Source organism: Oncorhynchus mykiss, chromosome 12 (assembly GCF_057628025.1).
Source record: "Oncorhynchus mykiss isolate SJ-2025 chromosome 12, ASM5762802v1, whole genome shotgun sequence".
Classification (NCBI taxonomy): Eukaryota; Metazoa; Chordata; class Actinopteri; order Salmoniformes; family Salmonidae; genus Oncorhynchus; species Oncorhynchus mykiss.
The window spans coordinates 88,566,754-88,594,501 of NC_143033.1; the positions used below are offsets into that span (position 1 = coordinate 88,566,754).

The 27,748-nt window shown below is 45.8% G+C and overlaps 2 protein-coding genes across 8 annotated transcripts; one reads left to right on the top strand and one right to left on the bottom strand.

The window, feature by feature from the left end:
• The first annotated feature begins 300 nt into the window (after positions 1 to 300).
• LOC110538724 (GDP-L-fucose synthase) lies at positions 301 to 9,243 on the top strand. 4 transcript variants are annotated; one of them, XM_090193943.1, is made up of 11 exons: positions 301 to 596; positions 2,557 to 2,717; positions 3,190 to 3,304; positions 4,104 to 4,232; positions 4,533 to 4,606; positions 5,978 to 6,111; positions 6,884 to 6,948; positions 7,050 to 7,116; positions 7,214 to 7,293; positions 7,613 to 7,712; positions 7,928 to 9,243. In XM_090193943.1, exons 2-11 carry the CDS (start codon positions 2,563 to 2,565, stop codon positions 7,981 to 7,983), a joined length of 975 nt encoding a protein of 324 aa, XP_090050069.1. In that variant the 5' UTR covers positions 301 to 596; positions 2,557 to 2,562; the 3' UTR covers positions 7,984 to 9,243. The 4 variants fall into 4 exon arrangements, with proteins under 4 accessions (XP_090050069.1, XP_090050068.1, XP_021481359.3 ...); XM_090193942.1 differs by having other exon boundaries at positions 351 to 596; positions 3,178 to 3,304; XM_021625684.3 differs by lacking the exon at positions 301 to 596 and adding an exon at positions 872 to 1,103.
• A 746-nt stretch (positions 9,244 to 9,989) lies between these two features.
• Positions 9,990 to 25,630, bottom strand: LOC110519054 (general transcription factor IIF subunit 1). Of its 4 annotated transcripts, none has more exons than XM_090193941.1 (14): positions 25,335 to 25,630; positions 24,977 to 25,053; positions 23,666 to 23,712; positions 22,503 to 22,575; positions 19,047 to 19,240; positions 18,671 to 18,841; positions 18,279 to 18,487; positions 14,458 to 14,617; positions 12,452 to 12,510; positions 12,253 to 12,378; positions 12,053 to 12,123; positions 11,403 to 11,541; positions 10,980 to 11,133; positions 9,990 to 10,777 (listed from the first exon to the last, which is right to left on the bottom strand). In XM_090193941.1, the coding sequence occupies exons 2-14, from the start codon at positions 24,986 to 24,988 to the stop codon at positions 10,573 to 10,575; spliced, it is 1,620 nt and encodes a 539-aa protein (XP_090050067.1). In that variant the 5' UTR covers positions 24,989 to 25,053; positions 25,335 to 25,630; the 3' UTR covers positions 9,990 to 10,572. The 4 variants fall into 4 exon arrangements, with proteins under 4 accessions (XP_090050067.1, XP_090050066.1, XP_090050065.1 ...); XM_090193940.1 differs by having other exon boundaries at positions 11,403 to 11,544; XM_090193939.1 differs by having other exon boundaries at positions 12,050 to 12,123.
• Between the last annotated feature and the right edge of the window lie 2,118 nt (positions 25,631 to 27,748).

Below are 27,748 nucleotides of genomic sequence, written 5' to 3' on the forward strand. Positions count from 1 at the left end.
GGAAGTTTACATACACTTAGATTGTAGTTATTAAAACTCGTTTTTCAACCACTCCACAAATGTCTTGTTAACAAACTATAGTTTTGGCAAGTTGGTTAGGACATCTACTTTGTGCATGACACAAGTAATTTTTCCAACAATTGTTTACAGACAGATTATTTCACTTATAATTCACTGTATCACAATTCCAGTGGATCAGAAGTTTACATACACTAAGTTGACTGTGCCTTTAAACAGCTTGGAAAATTCCAGAAAATTATGTCATGGCTTTAAAATTTTCTGATTGGCTAATTAACATCATTTGAGTCAATTGGAGGAGTACCTGTGGATGTATTTCAAGGCCTACCTTCAAACTCAGTGCCTCTTTGCTTGACATCATTGGAAAATCAAAATAAATCAGCCAAGACCTCGTAAAAAAAATTGTAGACCCCCACAAGTCTGGTTCATCCTTGGGAGCAATTTCCAAACCCCTAAAGGTACCACGTTCATCTGTACAAATAATAGTGCGCAAGTATAAACACCATGGGACCACGCAGCCGTCATACCGCTCAGGAAGGAGACACGTTCGGTCTCCTAGAGATGAACGTACTTTGAGTGTATGTACACTTCTGACCCATTGGGAATGTGATGAAAGAAAGAAATGCTGAAAGAAATAATTCTCTCTAATATTTTTCTGACATTTCACATTCTTAAAATAAAGTGGTGATCCTGAGTGACCTAAAACAGGGATTTTTTGACTAGGATTAAATGTCAGGAATAGTGAAAACGGAGTTTAAATATATTTTGTTATGGTGTATGTTAACTTCCGACTTCAACTGTATCTTAACAGTTCTGGTATTTTCTTAATGTGGTGTGGTACGTGAGTGACGGTGCGAGAAACTGCGATAGTCACCTGTAAGGCTACTACTCTCCCTTGTTCTCTAAGTGTTGCTCACAGGTAGCCTATAAGAGCGACTCCACCTTGCTTCTGCGGCTTACCTGTTGATAGTTAGTGTGCAAGACATTGGGAGAGCCTATGCCTCATTTATGTACTTGAGCGTTCAGAAATAGGATCTAATACCGACTTTATCCGAGGAGGAAAATTCTAACGAATAATTTTACAGGTTTGAATTCATACATTAACTTTGTGTATTGATAAGATACATACAAAATAACACGAGAGTCTTGCCGAGTTAAAAATGTGACTGATTATAATTCAAAATAGCTCACGTAAACTATACGGATAAATATGTTTTGCCTTTATAAATGTTTGTCCTTTAAGTCCTATGTAGATGACTTTTGGTTGAATGGATGGGTGCGTTTGACTTCAACATAGACATTTTCTTTCGACCAACCTCGTATATGCTACTTTTAGCCTACTCTTGTTTGTGTTGCTAAAATAATGTCAGTGTTGTAGCCTACACGATCATCTGATGTTGTAATATACTGTTTGTAATATAGGCCTAATGGAACAACCGATATTTCGATTAAACACATATTGTTAACATATTGTTAAAATTAAATACTGTGTCTGTCGGTATTGGCGTAAGCTATTTGTCCTTTTGCTAAAATTAACACGACTATAATGCAATTCACTCCCGTTTTGGACTCTTGAGCTTAATATTTAAAATGGCAAATTGAATTTATTTCAAAATAAAAAAGTTAATAAATGTATATAGAAATAAATACAATAAAGTAGTCTCCATGATTAAACAACTTGCGTTTGATGTATAGCATGTTATTAATTCCTTATTAGCCTAAATGTATAACTATTCTTAGTTTTGTCTTCTCATCATTATTTCGTTTTGAGTTTTTTTATTTTAATTCAAAATAGCCCACATAGACTACCGATTAATATTTGCAATTATTTTCCTAAAATGTTTGTCCTATAAGGCCTATTTATAGGCTAGGCTACATTGTATTTAACATATTAGTAGACATTTTCTTTCGACAGACATACACTTTTAGGCTACTATTTGGTTTGCTTTGCTAAAATAATGTCAGTGGTGTAGCCTGTATGACAATCTAATATTGTAATATAGGCTTCTGTTTTGTAATATAGCCTAACTCTTATTTCCCATTCTTTTAAACTAAATTGTTATATTTAAAAATGAAATATATGTCGATATTGGCGTAGGCTGTTTGTTTATCCTTTTGATAGGCTAAAATTAACATTGTCATAATACTATTCACTCCCCTTTTGGCTTAATAATTAATATGCCAAATTGAATTTATTTCAAAAGACAAAAGTCAATAAATGTAGATAGGAAATAAATACAATAAAGTAGCATCCATGATTAAACAAATAGGCTACAATGAAATTGTAATTGAAACGAAAAGTGTGTTTATACCTTTCAACTTGCGTTTGATGTTGTATAGCATATATTTGATTAATTCCTTACTGACCTAAAGGTAATTGTTTTTTTTAAAATCATAATTATTACGTTCTAAATTAGACTATAAATAGGGCCATGATCATACTGTCATTCATATCAGCCTACTTTGTTTTGGGCTTCAGCGTAATAACAGTATGTGAATATCACAACTGAAAAATTAAAGTTTGCATTCTTTGATCAGTGAGAGATGGATTCGCAGAAGAAGGCTGAGCCGATGCGCGTGCTCGTCACGGGCGGATCTGGATTGGTCGGGAAGGCCATCGAGCACGTGGTGAAACAGGAAGGCGGCTGTCTCGAGGGCGAGCAGTGGACCTTCCTGTCCTCCAAAGAGGCCAACCTCGTGTAAGTTATGTCACATTAACTTCATATTATCAGCAGAGCTGGTCTGAGGCTTGGTCGATGCAGATAAAAATGGCCTAGCCTATATGCAAGAGATGCCATGATCCCATATTCTTCATGCCCGAGAAACACCAGCATGTCTGTTCTACATAACATATTTCTATAGGTCATGTTGCACTGTGAGAAATCCTGTTATGACCCTTTTACATCTGTGGCTGGTTTTGTGGTTCCAACAGGAACAAAATAAGTGCACTCAGTGGAAAAAATATTCTGTTCTCTGCTATTCTATTATTTTCTAATCTATTCTATAGATATGTAGATTGATGCATAGATACAGTATATATTTAGAGTTTCTATATAGTTCCTGTTGGAACCACATTAAATGTTTAGATAATTACATTCGTGCATGCATACTTTTATGAGATTGATGTGTTTCCATTAAATGGGATGATGATGATGACAGTTGTTCTGCCAGAGATCTACAACAGACAAGAGCAGTGTTTGAGAAGTATCGGCCCACCCATGTCATCCACCTGGCTGCCAAGGTGGGAGGACTCTATCTTCACATGAAGGAGAACCTACACTTTCTGGTGAGCTTACCTAACTACCCAGTTTGTTTTAATACCTAGGCTATATGTTTCTGTCCCAAACTACATTTGTTAAATCAGGGATGGGTCCAGAAATTTGGAACGGGCATTTCTAACTCACTGGCCCATTTCTTTGCCTGGCACCCCAATTGTTAACCAAATAATGATATTTGTGTACAAAACCCCCAGTTTAGACAGGCCGATGGGCTGAAGATGGAACCAGCCCATCTGATATTTTGCCTGAACTGCCTAAAGGCCAGTCCGTGAAATGGTTTGTCTTATCTAGCTACTGGTTGAATGCACCGACTGGAAGCAGCTCTGGAAAAGATCTTCTGCTGAATTACCTGAATATAAATGTCCATGTTCGCCTGGCAGGGCGACTACTTAGGCTGAAATTAAATTCAACTTGTCAAAGTCAACTTTACACAGGGACTTTGTTGGCAAATGTATTCATCTTAATTTCAAAAGGGTATTAATCCATCTGTTTATTTTTTATATGTTTTATTTAACCTTTATTTAACTAGGCAAGTCAGTTAAGAACAAATGTGTATTTACAATGATGGGCTACAGCGTAATAACAGTATGTGAATATCACAACTGAAAAAATAGAAGTTACCATTCTTTGAGAGTGAGTGAGAGTGAGAGATGGTTTCGCAGACGAAGGCTGACCGCGTGCTCGTCATGGGCGTGGTGTTAGTGAGCAAATGCATTCTTTTAATTCATTTGGGTAAAAACAAGTTATTGTGTAAGAGTCGCAATACAGGTTTTATTGAATTGAGACCACAGTGTATTGCCTTCACAGAGGGACAACCTTCGCATCAATGACAACGTGCTGCAGACGTCTCACGAAAGGGGCGTCACCAAGGTGGTGTCCTGTCTGTCCAGCTGCATCTTTCCTGACAAGACCACATACCCTATTGATGAGAGCATGGTGAGTTGAACAACCAGTAAGGCCAAATCAATGAGATTATGTTGTGTTTAACCTTAATACTAAAATACTATGGTGGCATCAAATGGCACCCAATTCCCTATATAGTACATTATTTTTAACCAGAGACCTAATGACCCTGGTCAAAGGTAGGAGTTCAACAGTTTAGGGTGCCATTTGGGACCGAGTATGTGCCCAGTGACAGTAGAACTACTCTATGTTTGGGAACCTCTGGCCCTCCAAACTGGGATTTTTAATAAAAGATGGTGTAGGATCACTCATGCTTTCTTCCCCTTCCCACAGATCCACAATGGGCCTCCACATGACTCAAACTTTGGCTACTCACATGCCAAAAGAATGATTGATATTCAGAACAGGTGAGCTGGTGACTAATCTGTTACCTGTGCAGGTACATTAGCACACATTTGAAAGACCCACTCCAGCCTCCCTTGCACCTCATTTATCACCTGATGAACTTAACAAAAGATGCATTTCAGTAGCTGGTGCAGGTCCCTCATTACATGGCACAGCCCAGCTAGCACATAATGTTCTGAGAACCATATGTTTCTTATGTGGGAATTTCAGTACTTTAGCATAACATTTCCTACAGGTTTCCTCGTGGTTCTATTTAAAGTTATGCTCTCAGAAAGTTAAGAAACAACGTTCTTATGTGGGAATTTCAGTACTTCAGCGTAACGTTTCCTACAGGTTTCCTCATGGTTCTATTTAGTAATATTCTCAGAACATTAAGAAAACTTTCCATTAAAACCACAAGAGGGTTCTAAAAATGTTATTTATTAATATATACATTCCGTTCTCAGCGTCAACAAAACTCTCTCTATCCTCTATCTTGTTAAGTGAGTTCATGAAGTGGCCGCACCCGCTAATTGGCCACACATGATCTTTATGAGCACTTGTTTCCTTTGAAATGGGGTCTGTTTGAATAGACTAAAATACACAGCTTTGTATAAGTTACAAAACATGGCATGCTAGCGCCAACCTGGCCAACCTCAGTGGACTGAGTCCATGGATAGGAAACATAAGATCATAGGTTTAAATCTTATAGGCTCCTTGTGACAATAAAAAAGAGATGTGCCTAAGCAATTAATGCCAAAGCAATTTAATTTCCATGTGTCCCATCTGTGCTTGGTGTTCAAAACAGTTAACCTAAGCTAGCAGTGTTATTTAAAGTCTTATTGAAACATGTTCTCAGAATATTATTTAATTGCATTCAAATAACCTATAATTTCATTATCAGAACATTAATAAAACCTCCCAGGAAAACTTTCAGGGAATCATTGTAAAACGTTCTCAGAACTTCCCTGCAACCAAAAAATGAATGTTCTCAGAATGTAAAACAAAGGTCAGTTTCACTGGTCAGGAAACTTAGGCTTTTGTTCCCAGAACCAATGGGAAACCAAAAACATATGTTCCCACAACTTCCAAGGAACCTCTATTGCTCTGCTATTGTTCTGGGAAGCAAGAGGGAAGGCCGATGACATCGGTATGCATCCAACAGACTAACCCCTTGAATTGCCAACTCCTTGAATTTCCCCATTTGTGTCAAAAAAAAAACATTTCTCTCAAAAAAAAAAATTTCTACCCTTAAGGGTTTGTACCTTGTATTGTATGTGTACTTAGAATATTGTTTCAAAAATAGCTGGAGTGGGTCATTAATGTTCTAACCACAACATTATTGTGCGTGTGTGTGTGTGTGTGTGTGTGTGTGTGGACTTAATTAACAACAGGGGATACTTTGCGCAGCATGGGCGTCGCTACACCGCCGTAATCCCGACTAACGTGTATGGTCCCTATGACAACTTCAACTTTGAAAATGGTCACGTGCTCTCAGCGCTCATACATAAGACATATGCTGCTAAAAGTAAGTAACACTCACAATACTGCACACACACACACACACACACACACACACACACACACACACACAGAGGCGGATGTCACAAGAAGACCAAAAAGATCATCAAGGACATCAACCACCCGAGCCACTGCCTGTTCACCCCGTTATCATCCATAAGGCGAGGTCAGTACAGGTGCATCAAAGCAGGGACCGAGAGACTGAAAAACAGCTTCTATCTCAAGGCCATTAGACTGTTAAACAGCCATCACTAACATAGAGAGGCTGTTGCCTACATACAGACTCAAATCACTGGCCACTTTAATAAATGGATTTGATCAAAGTATCACTAGTCACTTTAAATAACACCACTTTAATAATGTCTAAATATCCTACATTACTCATCTCATATTTATATACTGTATTCTATACCATCTACTGCATCTGGCCTATGCATCACTGCAATCGCTCATCCATATTTATATGTACATATTCTTATTCATCCCTTCACATTTGTGTGTATAAGGAAGTTGTTGTGAATTTGTTTGCTTTATCTTGGCTATGTCGCAGATGCAAATGAGAACTTGTTCTCAACTAGCCTACCTGGTTAAATAAAGGTGAAATAAAAATGTAAAAACTTACTGCATTGTCAGAACTAGAAGCACAAGCATTTCGCTACACTCACATTAACATCTGCTTACCATGTGTATGTGACCAATACAATTTAATTTGATTTGACGTACACACACACAGACAGACAGATACAAACACATACTCCTTTCTACTCTCCTTCTAACAGAGGAGGGAACCCCACTACAGGTGTGGGGCTCCGGAACACCCAGGAGACAATTCATCTACTCTCTGGTATGTTTAGTGAATTACTGTGTGTGTGTGTGTGTGTGTGTGTGTGTGTGTGTGTCAGATATGTGCGTGTGTACATTAAATCTGTGTGTGTGTTTTCTCAGGATGTTGCACGTCTGTTCCTCTGGGTGCTGCGGGAGTATGATGAGATTGACCCCATCATTCTCTCTGGTGAGTCCAACATGGTGTGTGTGTGTGTGTGATCAGTCAATGTGTGTGTGTACCGTATGTAACTGGACCAAGCTCCTTTGTCACTTGTTTCTCACAGTGGGGGAGGAGGAGGAGCTCCCCATCAAGGACGCCGTAGAGATGATTGCAGATGCCCTGGACTTCAAAGGTCAAATAGTTGTATCCTTCCACAGGCTGTGTACGCCTGATAAGAGTTGCTCCTAGGCACAGATCTAGGATCAGCGTATCTTCCCCAATTCCTTACCTTAACCATTATTCAAATTTGACCTTAGATCAGTGTCTAGAACCAATCTAGTAGAATCCTTAGTACAACACCAGCAACCATATCTAAAGGTTCATTACACCTGTTGGACTGAAAGACGTACAGATGAAGTACATTAAATGCCCACTCGGACTAGCTATCCCCCATATCCGTTGCACTGTAACTATGTCATCTCCCTGTGCTTTGCCTTCTGTGGCCCTTGACCTATGACATCAGTTCGACACCAGCAAGTCAGACGGTCAGATGAAGAAGACGGCCAGCAACGCCAAGCTGCGACGCTACCTCCCTGACTTCACCTTCACGCCGCTCTCTGAAGGTCAGAGATCCAAATATTGAGGGTTGTATTTCCTGTCCAGAAAACAATTAGTTGCCTTGTAAATAACACAGACCCATTACAGCATGATATTTGATACCTATCTGGTTATTGGTCGTTTTCTGATTATGATGAAAGTAACGTTCACAGTGATTAAACCACTCTTCCAAAATGCACAGTATCCATAGATGACTGACTGTGTCTCTCCTCCCCAACAGGTATCAAGAAGACCTGTGATTGGTTCGTGAACAATTACGACATAGCCCGAACATGAAGACCAATGAAGGGCGAGACATGAATATTGTTTAATGAAAAAGATCAGGGCTACATCCCAACACTATTACTGTGCCTTCCAAGTCTTGTGTCCTTGTCTTCATGCCAACTGATTAGTGAAAGTTCTGGATAGGTTTCACCATGTGGCCGGTTAAGTTCTGTCAGATCAGTGGGCATGAAGTAATGGCACACAGGACTCACAATACCCCACCTTGTTGTTCTCCCCAGAACTGTCTGGCAACCATTTTGGATCCTTTCTCCTCTATTTGCACCGTTGATGTCAGGGATTGACATTAAGGTTTGAAAGGCTCTTGCCCATTGGACAGCAGTTTTGTTTGTTGGTTGCCTGGTGATTACTGTCACTTGACAGAACATTTTAAAGTAATTGTTTACAAGCAAAATGGTCACAGGGATACTTTGAGATTTTGGCAATGAGGCCCATTATCTACTTCCTCAGAGGCTGTTGAACTCCTGGATACCATTTTTATGTCTCTTTGTCCAGTATGAAGGAACTTAGAGGTCATTTTGTGAGCCAATGCAAACTAGTGTTAGCACAATGACTGGAAGTCTATGGGTATCTGCTAGCATGCTATGAAGTAGAAAAATCAGTTTGAATGCGTAACTTTTGCAGCGCAATGAGACCCTTCTGCAACCTGGTTGTAAACATACCGGCTCTGGAAGACTCAGATTTAGACGCACAGCTCACAATCGAGAGCCATAGGATATAGTATTGTCTGGCGCTCTGCTCACCCTGACCAATAGTTATACTTCCTGTGTAGCAGGACCAAAAAAATGTAAGTGTAGCCCCTATGTTAGGCTACTGAAATTCAGTTTGGAAAAATCCCCTGCCTAATGGGGCAACCAGAGCAGGTTCAACTTGCCCGACTGCTCAGTTCATTTGCTCCAAGCAATAGGGCAACCCTTAAGGTCAATCCCTGATCATGTCCTCCATTACATGTCCTTCCCTGATGGTGTCTGAACTGGTCCAGCCACCTGATCCCCTACAGTATGACTACCAGTTACTATCAGCAATACTGCAGGGTCATGTGTTTACACTCAAATACATCACATTATTTTCATTTTAATATCTAACATATATAGTTGAAGTGTATGATCTATTTGTGATTGAATATTGACAAAAATATGGACTTTTTCTTGATGTAAGAATGAGGTGTCAGTCGTTGAGAGTGATGCTGAATGACATGTTTTCTCACTACAAAACAACAAGTATAAGCCTACAGTAAAGTAGCCTGGATCTAAACATTGGAGCCAACTGTTTCTCATCATTCACTGGCCTCGGGCCACACTGCAGATCATAATGCTGGTTTGTGTTAAAAGATTGTGATTTATCTGGGATGAACATATCAGAAACTAATATAAAGTCAACTTCCTGAAGAATCTTGAGAATTAGGACATCACTGTCGCTCCACCTCACTGTAAAAAAATTAAATCAATACATTGTAGAAACAGGACAGGAAGAAGCAGGTTTTTAGGGGTGAAACGAGTTTCAAATGTCAACAAAGATTGACGATAACACAGAGGAAGCCAAGATCATTTGGGATCTGCCAGTAATCGCTCCATTAATAAACGGTCAGATGTGCCATCAGTATATTTGACTCTACTTGGCACATCAAGTAATTTTCCTCAGGAGAGGAAGGTGTAACATTAATATGCCTACACCTGTCATGTCATGCTGAATAAGGATGAATGACTTCTGCTTGACATGGTTTCTCTACTACACAACCACTTCTCCATGGCATGAAGTAGTACAGGCCAACAGTACTGTCATTGAAGTGCACACTACTCTTATCCAAGTAAGTACATACACAACAGTTGCTGCAAAGTAGATTTCCAATGAATCAACTGGATAGCACAGTAGACCTCTGGCAGAACCTCAAATAATATTAGTGTGTCTTCATTGAAAAGCCTTAAGATGTATGACATCATTGTCCAGTGTTCTGCTTCTAATTATGCAAACCAACCAGAAACATGACAAGACCAGCCACGGCAACAGCAGGGTTTTTATTACAAATGAAAATAAACAAAAAAGACAATTCTAAAATGAGAAATAGAGGCCTGGGGAGATACGGCAAATCGTACAAAATAACCCACACTTGTCTTGTTGAATCCAGTGGGCTGTGGTGGGAGATGAGTCAGCAGGCAAGATCTACACGGAATGTTTTCATTGATACCTTCACATCTGCGTAATTCATTGATAAACCTATATCTTGTAAGAGTAAGTTGTTTGACCTGAAAGGACTGCCACAGCTACAGTTGACTTCAAACCATTTCTAGAAACAGACATTGAGGCTAGTTTACACACCGCATCTCAAATCACAGTTGCGTAACACTTCTTTCTACCTTATTCCACTCTCTTCCTCTTCTACCCTTCCTCTTCCAAGGACCCTGTTCTATCCTTCTCCTCCTTCCGCTGATCAATCAATGAGGACTTTGCGTTCATGCTCTTCCTCTCCTATTCATCTTCTCCTCCCTCCCTAGGTCGTGTTCATTAGGCACCAAAGGGACTGAAAGAGGAACTTGGACTCAGTCTCCATTTTAAAACGCATGCCCTAATGAACACGAGCCCGGTTTACTCTGTGAGGTAGAAGTGCATCTTGTCGTTGACGTTCTTCCTCTCGGGGTTGAGGCGTTTGAGGATCTGGGCCAGGACGTTGACCGTCTGCTCGCTGCTCAGGCCAGTCCTCTTGGTCTGGAACTTCTTCAGCAGGTCCTTGGTGGTCATGGGCTTCCGGATCAGGTAGCGACGCACCGCCTCCTCCGTCAGCTGAACGTCACTGTGGAGAGGCAGGATGGAGAGTGGGACAAAACACCAAGGGGAGGGTGTGTGGTGGAAGGGGGGAGAGAATAAGAAGAAAGACCGTGCGTGTGGGAGAGGACAGAGAAAAGAGGGAGAGAGACAGAACGAGAGTGTGTGTGAGCTAGAGAGGGTAAGGGTGAGAAAAGTGAACAAACAGGAGAGATTGAAGAGGAATTTACCTGGAACTGGGGGTTGATTTGCCTGAGGGGGGCTGTGGCGTGCTCTTCCCTGAGGGGGCAGGACTCTGGGTGGTGACAGCCGTACTGCTGGACTCCATCTTCAGCCTCTTGGCAGCTGGAGACTCAGAGCTACCACCCACCACCTGTCTCTTACCTGTGAGGGGAGGGAGCAGGGTGACGGACGCAGTTTTAACAACCCTTTACTGTTCAATCAAGAAGAGTCAGCATGCAGTGCTGAGGTCACACATAGCCTTAAGGTACCACAAACAAAATAAGACTTTCAGATCCTGTGAATATGTAAATATAAATATGTAAATATATGTAAAAAAAAATATGTAAATATAAATGAAAACATTACAAATATAAAAATCTATTTCCCATCTGTGAATATGTGTGTGAGTGCATGCGTGTGTGTGTGTGTACCTTGCTCCAGTTTGCTAGCGGCGGCTCGGAGTGTGTTGGAGGTGGAGGCGGAGTCTATGGACGGTGTTCCAGGGCGACTGCCAGTCCTGGAGCTGCCTCCAGAGCCACGCCCACCACCGCGCTTAGGAGGAGTACGCTTCTTCTGGGGGGCAGGGGGGGGGGGGGGTAGTGAGGAAATGGGGAACGTCAAGAGCATTGTCCACGAGAGCCACTCTCAACCTCTCAGGACCCAGACCAAGAAAGACCCAGTGTTTGCAGACCGTTATCACACCAACACCAGTTGAAATGTGGAATACCAAGATAGAGAGTCAGACCAACATCAACCACATCAAAGGGTTAAAAAGGCCTGTTTTTGTGCCCACACTGCTGCCACACTAGGGAAGCAAGATACCCTGGAAATTGTGTGTTGTGTCACCCCTTTTGTGCCACATAGAAACTACAAAATATGGTATCAGGTTCATCAACTACCAGAGTCTTGTTCAAGACTTTTAGAAAAGCCCCAGATCTTGGGCACCGTAACCCAGATCAAGAACACGATATCAAGACTCCATCTCTGCGAGAAAGACAGGGAAATGGGGTTGACATTGAACAGTGGCACTACAAAAGGGACCACACACAAACTAACACTCTCACACACACACACACACCACCATGAAGAGAGCGGAGGCTGCCTCTCCATCGATGTCGCTGTCCTCCGAAGTGTCCGACTCACCGCTGCTGTCTGAAACACACACAACATTATCACATCATAGCCCCCTTCAACAAAAACACAGTATATTTCCGTGGGTTCTTGCCACTTCCCTGTGATATCTGATCAGTAAAGATTCTAAAGAAGAAGAAAAACTGCTACCTCTCTTCTTCTTCGTCTGGACTGGGGTCTTCTTCCCTTCCTCTTCCTCCTCCTCCTCTTTCCCCTCTTCCTCGTTCTGTTTCTCCTCCTCGCTCTCTTCCTCACTCTCCGATGCCTCGTCGATTCCTGTGAACAGAGTTAAAGTTCTTAGAATTCACACACATGAACACGTATTGTTTCCATGGGGGTGCCCTCTGACCTTTGGGAACGGCCTCTTTATTGGACTTGGCCTTCTCTTCGCCGACCTCTTCCTCTGAACTGCAGGAACAAGAGAGTAAGGAGCGAGAGAGCGAGGAAGGGATGAAAGAGAAACAGATGTGAGAAAATAAATGAGGTTGCAGGAAGTGTGTGTATGGCTCTACAAGTGTCTCTGGTGTGTGACCATACAGCTGTCAATAGAAGTTGTGTTGTACAGTGCATTCTGAAAGTATTCAGACCCTTTACTCAGTCCTTTGTTGAAGCACCTTTGGCAGCGATTACAGCCTCAAGTCTTCTTGGGTATGACGCTACAACACTTGTATTTGAGGAGTTTCCTATTCTTCTCAGATCCTCTCAAGCTCTGTCAGGTTAGATGCGGAGAGTCGCTTCACAGCTATTTGCAGGTCTCTCCAGAGATGTTCGATCAGGTTCACGTCCGGGTTCTGGCTGGGCCACAAGGACAGTCAGAGACTTGTCCTGAAGCTTGTCCTGTGCTTAGGGTTGTTGTCCTGTTGGAAGTTGAACCGTCGCACCAGTCTGAGGTCCTGAGTGCTCTGGAGCAGGTTTTCATCAAGGATCTCTCTGTGCTCAGGTCATCTTTCCCTCAATACAGACTAGTCTCACAGTCCCTGCCGCTGAAAAACATCCCCCACCGCATGATGCTGCCACCACCATGCTTCACCGTAGGGATGATGCCACCACCATGCTTCACCGTAGGGATGATGCCACCACCATGCTTCACCGTAGGGATGATGCCACCACCATGCTTCACCGTAGGGAAGATGCCAGCTTTCCTCCAGATGTGACGCTTGGCATTTAAAGAGTTCAATCTTGGTTTCACCAGACCAGAGAATATTGTTTCTCATGGTCTGGGATTCCTTTAGGTGCCTTTTAGCAAACTCCACAGAGGAACTCAAAAGCTCTTTCAGAGTGACCATCAAGTTCGTAGTCAACTCCCTGACCTAGTTCCGCTCAGTTTGGCAGGGCGTCCAGCTCTAGGAAGAGTCTTGGTGGTTCCAAACTTCTTCCATTTAAGAATGATGGAGGTCACTGTGTTCTTGGGAACATTCAATGCTGCATAAATGTTCTTGGGAACATTTTTTGGTACCTTCCCCAGATCTGTGCCTCCACACAATCCTGTCTCAAAGCTCTACGGACAATTCCTTCAACCTCATGGCTTGGTTTTTGCTCTGACATGCACTGTCAACTGTGAGACCTTATATAGACAGGTGTGTGCCTTTCCAAATCATGTCCAATCAATTGAATTTATCACAGGTGGACTCCAATCAAGTTGTAGAAACACCTCAAGGATGAACATCTCTGGAGACCTGAAAACGGCTGTGAAGCAACGCTCCCAATCCAACCTGAGCTTGAGAGGCCCCCGAGTGGCACACCGGTCTAAGGCACTGCATCTGCACCAGACCCTGGTTCGATTCCAGGCTGTATTACAACCGGCCGTGATTGGGAGTCCCATAGGGCGGAGCACAATTGGCCCAGCACCAGACCCTGGTTCGATTCCAGGCTGTATTACAACCGGCCGTGATTGGGAGTCCCATAGGGCGGAGCACAATTGGCCCAGCATCGTCCGGGTTTGAACGGAGTAGGCAGTCATTGTATATAAGAATTTTTCTTAACTGACTTGTCTGGTTTTAAATAAAAGGTTAAAAAAATGATAAATGGAAACAGGATGCACCTGAGCTCAATTTTGAGTTTCATAGCAAAGGGTCTGAATACTAAGTATTTCAGTTTTCATATTTAATCATTTTGCAAACATTTCTAAAAAAAACTTTTCGCTTTGTCATTATGGGGTGTTGTCTGTAGACTGTTGAAGATTTTTTAAATGTATTTAATCCATTTTAGAATGAGGCTGTAACATAACAAAATGTGGGAAAAGTCAAAAGGGTCGGAATACTTTCCGAATGCACTGTATGTGTGTGAGTCTGTATGTGTGTGTGTGTGTGTGTCTGTATATGTGTGTGTGTGTGTGTGTGTGTCTGTGTGTCTCACCTGCTCTCATCTGACATGTAGTCGACTTCCAGGCCCTCAAAGTCTCCATCGTCACTGTCCTCATTCGCCTCGCTGTCACTGCCCCTCTTCTTCTTCTTCTTCTTCTTCTTCCCCTTCCCCTTCACATCCCCCTCTTTCTTCTTGGGCTTGCTGTCTCCATCTGAGAGGAACAGAAGAAGAGGGGGAGAGAAAAGAGAGGGAACGTAAAGAGAGATGCACCTTCTAACAATTCAACAGTTGAACATGTAAAATGTACCTATTTGTTCGACATTGAGATGCGTCTTCAGCTAACAGACACGTGGTTCTTACACACTGTATACTAGTGATGAGCACCGACATGGATAATCCACGTTGATATCGGTTGCATTTTTTCCTGTTAAATATCGATATCATATCGCAATATTCAGAAACACTTTGCTGTATCCTACATGTTGTTTACCCAAATTACAATGTAAAACATTTGTTTAAAAAAATAAATACATTGCATCTGTGTTCATTTCTTTTGTGTGTGTGTATCTCTGTGAAGTCCACACAACTAAGGGGTCTGTGGTGATTTTCACCATTTGTTTGGATTCCTCACGTCTTAATCATTGTCAAGAAGAAGTTTGGTCCATATCGGATGTTGGGAACTATATTTATTGAATATTATATAAATCCTATCAATTTAAAAATGGCCAATTTGGGTGCAATCAACTAGCTTTCAATTTGAGTTCTAATTGTCTTTCAGAAAAATAACATTCAAGAAATGCTAATCTGATCTGTTTCTAACTGCAGATACCATTTCAGATCAATCTGATTGGTGGGTGTCCAAAACCTTTCTTGTGCTTTTTGAGGTTGAATGACTCCCATGCCTCTTTCTACTCTGCCTTCATACTCATCATTACTGGGCTCTCCCTCTCACCTCCCTTTCATCCTTCTCTCCCCCCTCCTTCCATCCTTCTCTCCTCCCTCTCTCCCATCCTTCTCTCCTCCCTCCCTCCCATCCTTCTCTCCTCCCTCCCTCCCATCCTTCTCTTCTCCCTCCCTCCCTCCCTCCCATCCTTCTCTTCTCCCTCCCTCCCTCCCATCCTTCTTTTCTCCCATCCTTCTCTTCTCCCTCCCTTCTCCCTCCCTCCCATCCTTCTCTTCTCCCTCCCTCCCATCCTTCTCTTCTCCCTCCCTCCCATCCTTCTCTTCTCCCTCCCTCCCATCCTTCTCTTCTCCCTCCCTCTTATCCTTCTCTTCTCCCTCCCTCCCATCCTTCTCTTCTCCCTCCCTCCCATCCTTCTCTTCTCCCTCCCTCCCATCCTTCTCTTCTCCCTCCCTCCCATCCTTCTCTTCTCCCTCCCTCCCATCCTTCTCTTCTCCCTTCTCTTCTCCCTCCCTCCCATCCTTCTCTTCTCCCTCCCTCTCATCCTTCTCTCCTCCCTCCCTCTCATCCTTCTCTCCTCCCTCCCTTCTCCCTTCTCTTCTCCCTCCCTCCATCCTTCTCTCCACAGAAGCTGCTGTCACTTTCCTCTACTCCATCTCAGTTGATCTTTCTGCGACTCCTCACATCCCATCTCCTTGCCTCGTTCTCAACTGTATTGGAGAAGGTCAAAACGAGAGGATGCAACGAATCGAGGAAAGATTAATTGGAAAAAAGCCCAAACCTTCTCGCACGCCACTGTTGCTCGTCACTTAGCTCTCCTCTCTCCTCACCTTCGTCCATCTCTCCTCACCTTCTCCTCCGCTGCTGTCGCTCTCATCACTGCTCAGCTCTCCTCTCTCCTCACCTTCTCCTCCGCTGCTGTCACTCATCACTGCTCAGCTCTCTTCTCTCCTCAACTTCTCCTCCACTGCTGTCACTCATCACTGCTCAGCTCTCTTCTCTCCTCACCTTCTCCTCCACTGCTGTCACTCATCACTGCTCAGCTCTCTTCTCTCCTCACCTTCTCCTCCACTGCTGTCACTCATCACTGCTCAGCTCTCTTCTCTCCTCATCTTCTCCTCCGCTGCTGTCACTCATCACTGCTCTTTTCTCTTCTCTCCTCACCTTCTCCTCCACTGCTGTCACTCATCACTGCTCAGCTCTCTTCTCTCCTCACCTTCTCCTCCGCTGCTGTCACTCATCACTGCTCAGCTCTCTTCTCTCCTCACCTTCTCCTCCACTGCTGTCACTCATCACTGCTCAGCTCTCTTCTCTCCTCACCTTCTCCTCCGCTGCTGTCACTCATCACTGCTCAGCTCTCTTCTCTCCTCACCTTCTCCTCCACTGCTGTCACTCATCACTGCTCAGCTCTCTTCTCTCCTCACCTTCTCCTCCACTGCTGTCACTCATCACTGCTCAGCTCTCTTCTCTCCTCACCTTCTCCTCCACTGCTGTCACTCATCACTGCTCAGCTCCTCCTCCACTGCTGTCGCTCTCATCACTGCTCAGCTCTCTTCTCTCCTCACCTTCTCCTCCACTGCTGTCACTCATCACTGCTCAGCTCTCCTCTCTCCTCACCTTCTCCTCCACTGCTGTCACTCATCACTGCTCAGCTCTCTTCTCTCCTCACCTTCTCCTCCACTGCTGTCACTCATCACTGCTCAGCTCTCTTCTCTCCTCACCTTCTCCTCCACTGCTGTCACTCATCACTGCTCAGCTCTCTTCTCTCCTCACCTCCTCCACTGCTGTCACTCATCACTGCTCTTTTCTCTTCTCTCCTCACCTTCTCCTCCACTGCTGTCACTCATCACTGCTCAGCTCTCTTCTCTCCTCACCTTCTCCTCCACTGCTGTCACTCATCACTGCTCAGCTCTCTTCTCTCCTCACCTTCTCCTCCACTGCTGTCACTCATCACTGCTCAGCTCTCTTCTCTCCTCACCTTCTCCTCCACTGCTGTCACTCATCACTGCTCAGCTCTCTTCTCTCCTCACCTTCTCCTCCACTGCTGTCACTCATCACTGCTCAGCTCTCTTCTCTCCTCACCTTCTCCTCCACTGCTGTCACTCATCACTGCTCAGCTCTCTTCTCTCCTCACCTCCTCCACTGCTGTCACTCATCACTGCTCTTTTCTCTTCTCTCCTCACCTTCTCCTCCACTGCTGTCACTCATCACTGCTCAGCTCTCTTCTCTCCTCACCTTCTCCTCCACTGCTGTCACTCATCACTGCTCAGCTCTCTTCTCTCCTCACCTTCTCCTCCACTGCTGTCACTCATCACTGCTCAGCTCTCTTCTCTCCTCACCTTCTCCTCCACTGCTGTCACTCATCACTGCTCAGCTCTCTTCTCTCCTCACCTTCTCCTCCACTGCTGTCACTCATCACTGCTCAGCTCTCTTCTCTCCTCACCTTCTCCTCCACTGCTGTCGCTCTCATCACTGCTCAGCTCTCTTCTCTCCTCACCTTCTCCTCCACTGCTGTCGCTCTCATCACTGCTCTTTTCTCTTCTCTCCTCACCTTCTCCTCCACTGCTGTCACTCATCACTGCTCAGCTCTCTTCTCTCCTCACCTTCTCCTCCGCTGCTGTCACTCATCACTGCTCAGCTCTCTTCTCTCTTCACCTTCTCCTCCGCTGCTGTCACTCATCACTGCTCAGCTCTCTTCTCTCCTCACCTTCTCCTCCACTGCTGTCGCTCTCATCACTGCTCAGCTCTCTTCTCTCCTCACCTTCTCCTCCACTGCTGTCGCTCTCATCACTGCTCTTTTCTCTTCTCTCCTCACCTTCTCCACCACTGCTGTCACTCATCACTGCTCAGCTCTCTTCTCTCCTCACCTTCTCCTCCACTGCTGTCACTCATCACTGCTCAGCTCTCTTCTCTCCTCACCTTCTCCTCCACTGCTGTCACTCATCACTGCTCAGCTCTCTTCTCTCCTCACCTTCTCCTCCACTGCTGTCGCTCTCGTCACTGCTCAGCTCCAGGTCATCCTCCAGGTCATGGATGCGCAGGTCCCCTCCTCTTCCTCCCTTCTTCTTTTTCTTCTTCCCCCCCTTCTCGCCCTCCTCGTCGTCATCGTCCGGCCCTCTCTCCTGCTCCCGCAGGCGCCTCTGGAGCATGATGCTGAAGTGGTTCACCACCTTGTTCCTCCTGAGAGGGGGGGAGGAAGTATGTGTGTACCCCACTACGTTCCCCCACATCTACCCCCTAGTGTTTTTACCTGAGGGGTAAATTTGCACCCCCTATCTTTATTCTTCCCCTCAGTATTTCCCCTTCTCCTGTCTCTCTCTCCCACACCTGTCTCCCCTCCCCTCCACTTCATCCTCTCCTCACCTGCCCCACTCCTCCTCTGCCTCCTCGGCGGTCAGCGTGCGGTGTTTGGCCTGGGGCACGAAGTTGTACCAACCGTTGACGGGGAAGGCCTCAAAGGCCCCGTCGGGACACTGGGTAAAGATGTAGTAGGACGCATTCTCCGTTATGCCCCCTTTCTTCGTACCCTTGAACCTGAAAACAGAGAGAAACATGTTGATATAAAAGGATAGTTCAGGCTATATGGGAGTTCCTCCTTGTCCTCGGATCAACAGAAAGACAAAGGATGGCTTGGTAAGTATTTGTGAGAGAACCAGAGCTATGTAAAGGTAAGCTCAAGGCCTGTGTGTAGCCTACCTCCTCCCTGCTTTGCCATTGTGTGTGTGTTTGTCTGCCTCACCTCTTCCCTGCCTTGCCGTTGACCTTGAGGATCCAGGGTTGGTCCTCCACCTTGAACTCCCTGGTGACGATTCCAAACTTCTTCCTGCGTGCCTCCTCCCTCTGCTTCTTCCCAAACTCACTGCCTGCCGCCCCCTCCTCAGTCTCCTCCACACCATACATCCTCCTGTTACTCATGTCCCGCTCCATACGAGCCTGGGGGAGGGGTAAAGGAGGGAGGAGAGAAGACAGAGTGAGACGGATGGGACAACGGGAGCGGAGTAGGGAGATGAGAAGTGTAGAAGCTAATATAAATAATAGAAGGGGAGGAGAGGAAGGTAGAGCGAGAGAGAGACGGGAGGGAGAGAGAGAGACGGGAGGGGGAGAGAGAGAGACGGGAGGGGGGAGAGACGGGAGGGGGGAGAGAAACGGGGAGAGGGAGAGAGAGGGACGGGAGGGGGGAGAGAGAGAGACGGGAGGGGGAAGAGAAACGGGAGGGAGAGAAACGGGAGGGAGAGCGAGAGACAGGAGGGAGAGAGACGGGAGGGGGGGAGAGAGAGACGGGGAGGGAGAGAGAGAGAGAGAGAGACGGGGGGGGAGAGAGACGGGGAGGGAGAGAGACGGGGAGGGAGAGAGACGGGGAGGGAGAGAGAGGGGGGGAGAGAGAGAGACGGGTAGGGAGAGAGACGGGTAGGGAGAGAGAGAGAGAGACGGGTAGGGAGAGAGAGCGAGACGGGAGGAGGGAGAGAGAGACGGGTAGGGAGAGAGCGAGACGGGGAGGGAGAGAGAGAGAGACGGGGAGGGAGAGAGAGAGAGACGGGGAGGGAGAGAGAGAGAGACGGGGAGGGAGAGAGAGAGAGACGGGGAGGGAGAGAGAGAGAGACGGGGAGGGAGAGAGAGAGAGACGGGGAGGGAGAGAGAGAGAGACGGGGAGGGAGAGAGAGAGAGACGGGGAGGGAGAGAGAGAGAGACGGGGAGGGAGAGAGAGAGAGACGGGGAGGGAGAGAGAGAGAGACGGGGAGGGAGAGAGAGAGAGACGGGGAGGGAGAGAGAGAGAGACGGGGAGGGAGAGAGAGAGAGACGGGGAGGGAGAGAGAGAGAGACGGGGAGGGAGAGAGAGAGACGGGGAGGGAGAGAGAGAGACGGGGAGGGAGAGAGAGAGACGGGGAGGGAGAGAGAGAGACGGGGAGGGAGAGAGATAGACGGGGAGGGAGAGAGAGACGGGGGGTAGAGAGAGAGACGGGGAGGGAGAGAGAGAGACGGGGAGGGAGAGAGAGAGACGGGGGGAGAGAGAGAGACGGGGGGGTGAGAGAGACGTGGGAGAGAGAGAGAGACGGGGGAGAGAGAGAGACGGGGGGGAGAGAGAGAGACCGGGGGGAGAGAGAGAGACCGGGGGGAGAGAGAGAGACGGGGGGAGAGAGAGAGACGGGGGGAGAGAGAGAGAGACGGGGGGAGAGAGAGAGACGGGGGGGAGAGAGAGAGACGGGGGGGAGAGAGAGAGACGGGGGGAGAGAGAGAGAGACGGGGGGAGAGAGAGAGAGACGGGGGGAGAGAGAGAGAGACGGGGGGAGAGAGAGAGAGACGGGGGGGAGAGAGAGAGACGGGGGGGAGAGAGAGAGACGGGGGGGAGAGAGAGAGACGGGGGAGAGAGAGAGAGACGGGGGAGAGAGAGAGAGACGGGGGAGAGAGAGAGAGACGGGGGAGAGAGAGAGAGACGGGGGGAGAGAGAGAGACGGGGGGAGAGAGAGAGAGACGGGGGGAGAGAGAGAGAGACGGGGGGGAGAGAGAGAGACCGGGGGGGGAGAGAGACGGGGGGAGAGAGAGAGAGAGACGGGGGGAGAGAGAGAGAGACGGGGGAGAGAGAGAGAGACGGGGGGAGAGAGAGAGAGACGGGGGGAGAGAGAGAGAGACGGGGAGAGAGAGAGACGGGGAGAGAGAGAGAGACGGGGGAGAGAGAGAGAGATGGGGGGAGAGAGAGAGAGAGACGGGGGAGAGAGAGAGACGGGGGGAGAGAGAGAAAGACGGGGAGAGAGAGAGAGACGGGGAGAGAGAGACGGGGGGAGAGAGAGAGACGGGGAGAGAGAGAGAGACGGGGAGAGAGAGAGAGACGGGGAGAGAGAGAGAGAGACGGGGAGGGAGAGAGAGAGACGGGGAGGGAGAGAGAGAGAGACGGGGAGGGAGAGAGAGAGACGGGGAGGGAGAGAGAGAGAGACGGGGAGGGAGAGAGAGAGACGGGGAGGGAGAGAGAGAGAGACGGGGAGGGAGAGAGAGAGACGGGGAGGGAGAGAGAGAGAGACGGGGAGGGAGAGAGAGACGGGGAGGGAGAGAGAGAGACGGGGAGGGAGAGAGAGAGACGGGGAGGGAGAGAGAGAGACGGGGAGGGAGAGAGAGAGACGGGGAGGGAGAGAGAGAGACGGGGAGGGAGAGAGAGAGACGGGGAGGGAGAGAGAGAGACGGGGAGGGAGAGAGAGAGACGGGGAGGGAGAGAGAGAGACGGGGAGGGAGAGAGAGAGACGGGGAGGGAGAGAGAGACGGGAGGGAGAGAGAGACGGGGGGTAGAGAGAGAGACGGGGAGGGAGAGAGAGAGACGGGGAGGGAGAGAGAGAGACGGGGGGAGAGAGAGAGACGGGGGGGAGAGAGAGACGTGGGAGAGAGAGAGACGGGGGAGAGAGAGAGACGGGGGGAGAGAGAGAGACGGGGGAGAGAGAGAGACGGGGGGGAGAGAGAGAGACGGGGGGAGAGAGAGAGACGGGGGGGGAGAGAGACGGGGGGAGAGAGAGACGGGGAGAGAGAGAGAGACGGGGGGAGAGAGAGAGACGGGGGGAGAGAGAGAAAGACGGGGGGGAGAGAGAGACGGGGGGGAGAGAGAGACGGGGGGGAGAGAGAGACGGGGGGGAGAGAGAGAGACGGGGAGAGAGAGAGAGACGGGGAGAGAGAGAGAGACGGGGAGAGAGAGAGACGGGGGAGAGAGAGAGAGACGGGGAGAGAGAGAGACGGGGGAGAGAGAGAGAGACGGGGGGAGAGAGAGACGGGGGGAGAGAGAGAGAGAGACGGGGGGAGAGAGAGAGACGGGGGGAGAGAGAGAGACGGGGGGAGAGAGATGGGGAGGGAGAGAAAGACGGGGAGAGAGAGAGAGACGGGGAGAGAGAGAGAGACGGGGAGAGAGAGACGGGGAGAGAGAGAGAGAGACGGGGAGAGAGAGAGAGAGACGGGGAGAGAGAGAGAGAGACGGGGAGGGAGAGAGAGAGAGACGGGGAGGGAGAGAGACGGGGAGGGAGAGACGGGGAGGGAGAGACGGGGAGGGAGAGAGAGAGAGAGACGGGGAGGGAGAGAGAGACAGGGAGGGAGGAAGAGAGAGACAGGGAGGAAGAGAGAACGAAGGAGAGACAGACAGGGAGAGAGAATCATTGAGTGTTCTAGTAGCCTATTGAGGAAAGTTGTAATGAGAGGGAGTTTCCCAGAGAGTTGACCTGCATACCTGGGTCCAGGAGGAGCAGTTTACTTTGTCCCCAGAGTTAAAGGCCATGATGCTGTACTTCTTACTGGTGTTCCTACACACACACAGGTTAGTGGTGTAAGCTATATCATGATTCATGTAGATACCACATCATGTACAGTGCATTCGGAAAGTATTCAGACCTCTTGACTTTTTCCACATTTTGTTACGTTACCCCCCCCCCCCCCCAATCTACACTCCATAATAATAATAATTACAATTACGAACTGAAAGTAAGTAAGTATTCAGACCCTTTACTCAGTATTTTGTTGAAGCACCATTGGCAGCGATTACAGCCTCGAGTATTAAACCTGTCTCCGAGATCTACGGCAATTCCTCCGACCTCATGGCTTGGTTTTTGCTCTGACATGCACTGTCAACTATGGGACCTTATATAGACAGTTGTGTGCCTTTCCAAATCAATTGAATTTACCACAGGTGGACTCCAATCAAGTTGTAAAAACATCTCAAGGATGATCAATGGAAACAGGATGCAACGGAGCTCATTTTTAGGGTCTCATTGCAAAGGCTCTGAATACTTATGTAAATAAGGGATCTATTTATATTTTTTTAATAAAATGTGCAAAAATGTCTAAAGAACTGTTTTTGCTTTGTCATTATAAACCATTGCATGTAGATTGAGGAGGGAATAAATAAAAAATATATATTTTAGATGAATACTGTAATGTAAAGATCTGAGTGGCTGGTAGATTTTTTAAATCCACCTGACACAGTGGCTGGTGAACCAAAAAGTTAATTGTATGTCCTGCTTGGAACACTGCACATACAGAAGATACACTTAGCTGTTTTATCAACTGAGGTTTGTCTTTGAGATGTTTTTGTGTGTTCACTCCCGCGTTTCCATTAGCTCAGGAAGTGTCGTAATTCAGATAGTTCAGGTAAATGTGCAACGCGGGAAAAAAACTCTGTGGGAATCCGTGTTAAAATTACACACGTTAAGTGTCTTTTGTACTTGGAAAATTATTTTGGGGTGATTTGAAAGTAGAGTGAGGTTTCCAAAACCGTATTGCATGCAATGATTATTAACGGTTAGACAGAGAGTCGGGAATGTTGTACACATTGGCCCTGCTGTGGTCAAATGTTAAATGAGAACCCAATGGCTGTAGGCCTTGGATAGTACTTACTTGGGGACCCGGACTATGTACTCTGTAGAAGAGGAACTGCTGCCACCCTGTAAAAAAACACACACAGTTTGCTACACTACGACACCCCTTCAAATTAGTGGATTCGGCTATTTCAACCACACTCGTTGCTGGCAGGTGTATAAAACTTGAGCACACAGACATGCAATCTCAATAGACAAACATTGGCAGTAGACTGCCCTTAGTGAAGAGCTCAGTGATTTTCAAATCCTTCAAAGGATGCCACCTTTCCAACTAGTCAGTTCGTTAAATTTCTGCCGTTAGAGCTGCCCCGGTCAACTCTAACTGCTGTTATTGTGAAGTGGAAACATTTAGGAGCAACAACTGATCAGCCTCGCAGTGGTAGGCCACACAAGCTCACAGAACGGGACCGCCGAGTGCTGAAGCTCGTATAAATCGTCTGTCCTCGGTTGCAACACTCACTACAAAGTTCCAAACTGCCTCTGGAAGCAACGTAGTACAACTGTTTGTCAGGAGCCTCATGTAATGGGTTTACATGGCCGAGCAGCCGCACATAAGTCTAAAATCACAATGCCAAGCGTCGGCTAAAGTGATGTGAAGCTTGCCTCCATTGGACTCTGTAGCAGTGGAAATGCGTTCTCTGGAATGATGAATCACATTTCACCATCTGGCAGTCTAAAGAACGAATCTGAGTTTGGCGGATGCCAGGAGAACACTACCTGCCCCAATGCATAGTGCATACTGTAAAGTTTGGTGGAGGAGGAATAATGGTCCGGGGCTGTTTTTCATGTTCAGGCTCCTTAGTTTTGGTAAAGGAAATCTTAACGCTACAACAGACATTGACATTCTAGACAATTCTGTGCTTCAAACTTTGTGGCAACAGTTTGGGGAAGGCCCTTTCCTGTTTCAGCATGACAATGCCCCCGTGTACAAAGCAAGGTCCATACAGATATAGTTTGTCGAGATCGGTGGAAGAACTTGACTGGCCTGCACAGAGCCCTGACCTCAACCCCAAGGAACATCTTTTGGATGAATTGGAATGAAGACTGAGAGCCAGGCCTAAATGCCCAACATCAATGCCCGACCTCACTAATGTTTTTGTGGCTGAATTCAGAATGGAAGCAAATCCCTGCAGCAATGTTCCAACATCTAGTGGAAAGCTTTCCCAGAACAGTGGAGGCTGCTATAGCAGTAAAGGGGGGAGAATCTCCATATTAATGCCCAGCAAGCCTGACAATGAGATAAGCAAGCAACAGATGAAGCAAATGTGTTGAGCAATAGACTGATACCGTCATATTGACCCTACAAGTAAACCATACACCCAAGACTTACCAATGACGCCATGGTCGACTGTATACAGAGGCAGTATGCCCCTATTCTTAGTCAAGCAGTCACCTGTAAGTGATCACCTGTTGAAGTATAACGACATTTTTTTCAGTTCATAGCAAGATAGAACACTATAGGACATGCTTAACTGACTTCGGTCTCAGCATATGCAGAAATGACTCATCATAAGGCAGTTGTTTGTGGTCATTTATGTACTAACGTTAGCTATAGAATCATAGCTTTTGGATATTAAAGGCTTCGCCTCTTCCTCTGATAGAGCTAAGTTACTACTACGTACGTTAGTCTGTAGCTAGTTACCAGTAGGCTAAGACACTCAAGAAATATATTGACCCAGTCAACCTACCTCTTCAAAATGTGCGAAACAAAAATATGTTGCTTTATAGGTAATCAAACGTAAGTCATGGATAACATTTCATATTAGTATGTATCTAGCACTTAATATCTGGTAGCTAACGTTACTCATGCAGTCGTTAGTTAAATATTTGTCTTGGGTTAGTACTATCTGGTATCCTTTGGACGTCCCTACCCAACCTAACCATAAACCTTTTCCTTTATTTCGGTAGGGACGTACTAAGGATCTAAAATAACACTAACACATGACAAGTCTCGCTGCTTTCCGCCAACCGTTCCGTCAAGAATAATGGTCGACCGGAAAACAAATTCAAACAGCACTTAGTTCTTAGTAGATAGGTGCCATAGGCTCGTGCCGCAAAACCAAATAATATCCTATTATTAAAACAACTGTCCATTGTTTCCAGTTATCTACGAAATATGACCTATAATTCATTACAATTCCTTCTAAAAAGTATAATTATTGCAGTTAGATGACATCATCCTCTGTGAGGAAATAGCAAGCATATTTTAAACATTGTTTGAGATAAAAGTTTGAGGTGTGATTTTTGAAGTGTTTTGACCCCGTTGTACGAGTATAACGGGTCAACATTATTTGCGTACAAGTTAACAGAAATTTACTTTTAAAAGTGAGATTTTCACTGTACAATTACTTTAAATCCTTGGTGACGATTAATGATTGAAAACATCTGGTTGACAACTGTTGAGAGACCATCTACAGTAGGCTGCTGTGATTCTACCTTGCTGCATATTTGCCAAGACTCAGTTATTTACCAACAAATTATTTTTTATTTATCAAACTGTATCAGGCAATATATACACATTTTCATTGATAAATTACAGCCATACTATATTTGTGCACACAAAAACACCCTCATTTGCTGTATGATTTGGAGATGTTGAAGATGCTATGAAAGTTTCTAAAAAATAATGCAATGGCAAATTAGATGACATTTATCTAAAGTAGTTGGTGTAATGTTTTTATCTTTTGCAGTGACCTTTTCTAACAAAAAATGCATGCCGCTTACAGCAAGTGCCAAACACTGGCAGCACATTTTGCAAGTTTGATTGTCTATTTGAACAATGCTACAGCAAACTTCTACGGAAAATACGAATTGTTGTACAATATTTCAACCTGGTCTCATAGACTAGACATAACATAGTAAAAAATCTGGGGATACTCAATGAATATAATATGTTACGTGTGGTGTGGGAGAGAGACAGAAGGTTACTTAAGGCAAAACTAAAGGGGGGTGGTTGGTTGGGGTGGATGGATGGATGGGTGTATAACGCGATTGTCTATCAACCCAAAGGTTGCGTGTTTGAATTAACGTGATTGTCTAACAACACAAAAGTGCGTGTTCGAATCTCATCACAAACACCATTTGGCATTTTAGTTCATTAGCAACTTTGCAACTGCATACTACTTTTTTAGCAACTTTGCAACTACTTCGCATGTTAGCTAACCCTTCCCCTTCCCCTAACCTTAACCCTTTAACCTAACCCTTAACCTTAACCCTAACCTTAACACTAACCTAAACCCCTAACCCATAGCCTAGCTAACGTTAACCACCTAGCTAATATTAGCATTAGCCACCTAGCTATCATTAGCCACAACAAATTGTAATTCGCAACATATCACACAAATTGTAGTTCGTAACATATCATACGAATTGTAATGAGTAAAATATGATGGACATCCACAAATTAATGCATACCATGCTATGCTAATATTTGTTGTGTCGTGGGAATAAGTCAGTCATGTCAGTAAAGGAGAGACGTCCTGCAATATGATTATGATTTAGGACTATATAATACAAGTAAAATAAGCACATAAGCCACATGCTGCCTTGCGATCTCCTTACCAACAGCAAATGCATCTGTTTTATCATTAGGCCTACACTATAATGTTTAGATTAAACTACCATTATTATAATTCATCTGCATACATTTTTTTTACATTTCCCTCAAAATAACAATATTTGCTTGCAATACACTAGAAGTGCATACGCATGATCTGAGAGTATGTGGACTGTGGAAATAATGATACTTTCCTGTCAAGTTCATAATTGATAAATACCAACTTTTGCAGGAACACTGGCATACACAAGGGCTGCGTTCAGTAAGTCTTTACATTCTGGAATGTTTAATTGAACAGAAACGGTGCTGTACTAAACGACCAGTTGAAAAACTGTGTGGAGTTGGGTTGTGGATTGGGGAACGCAGTCAGCATGCCCAATGCCCTTTAAATAGGTCACTCATTGTTTCAAGCCACACCCACCAAACGGGAGCAAAAGTACCTCAAAGCCTGTTCAATAACATACAAGAAAGAACGTTTTGGGTAAATGTGTCGTTCAGTACAAACCGTTCCGCAACTTAGCAAACGTTCAAGTGAACTGAATGCAC

What these genes read in the sequence shown, in the direction of transcription:
- LOC110538724 (XM_090193942.1), top strand. Translation starts at nt 2,563, where the DNA reads ATGGATTCGCAGAAGAAGGCTGAGCCGATGCGCGTGCTCGTCACGGGC. An exon ending in TCCAAAGAGGCCAACCTCGT is followed by an intron (nt 2,718 to 3,177) that starts GTAAGTTATGTC and finishes TGATGATGACAG; the next exon opens with TTGTTCTGCCAGAGATCTAC. An exon ending in TAAGACATATGCTGCTAAAA is followed by an intron (nt 6,112 to 6,883) that starts GTAAGTAACACT and finishes TCCTTCTAACAG; the next exon opens with AGGAGGGAACCCCACTACAG.
- LOC110519054 (XM_090193938.1), bottom strand. An exon ending in TACATGTCAGATGAGAGCAG is followed by an intron (nt 12,511 to 14,457) that starts GTGAGACACACA and finishes TTGTTCCTGCAG; the next exon opens with TTCAGAGGAAGAGGTCGGCG. An exon ending in CGCTAGCAAACTGGAGCAAG is followed by an intron (nt 11,134 to 11,402) that starts GTACACACACAC and finishes CTCCCCTCACAG; the next exon opens with GTAAGAGACAGGTGGTGGGT.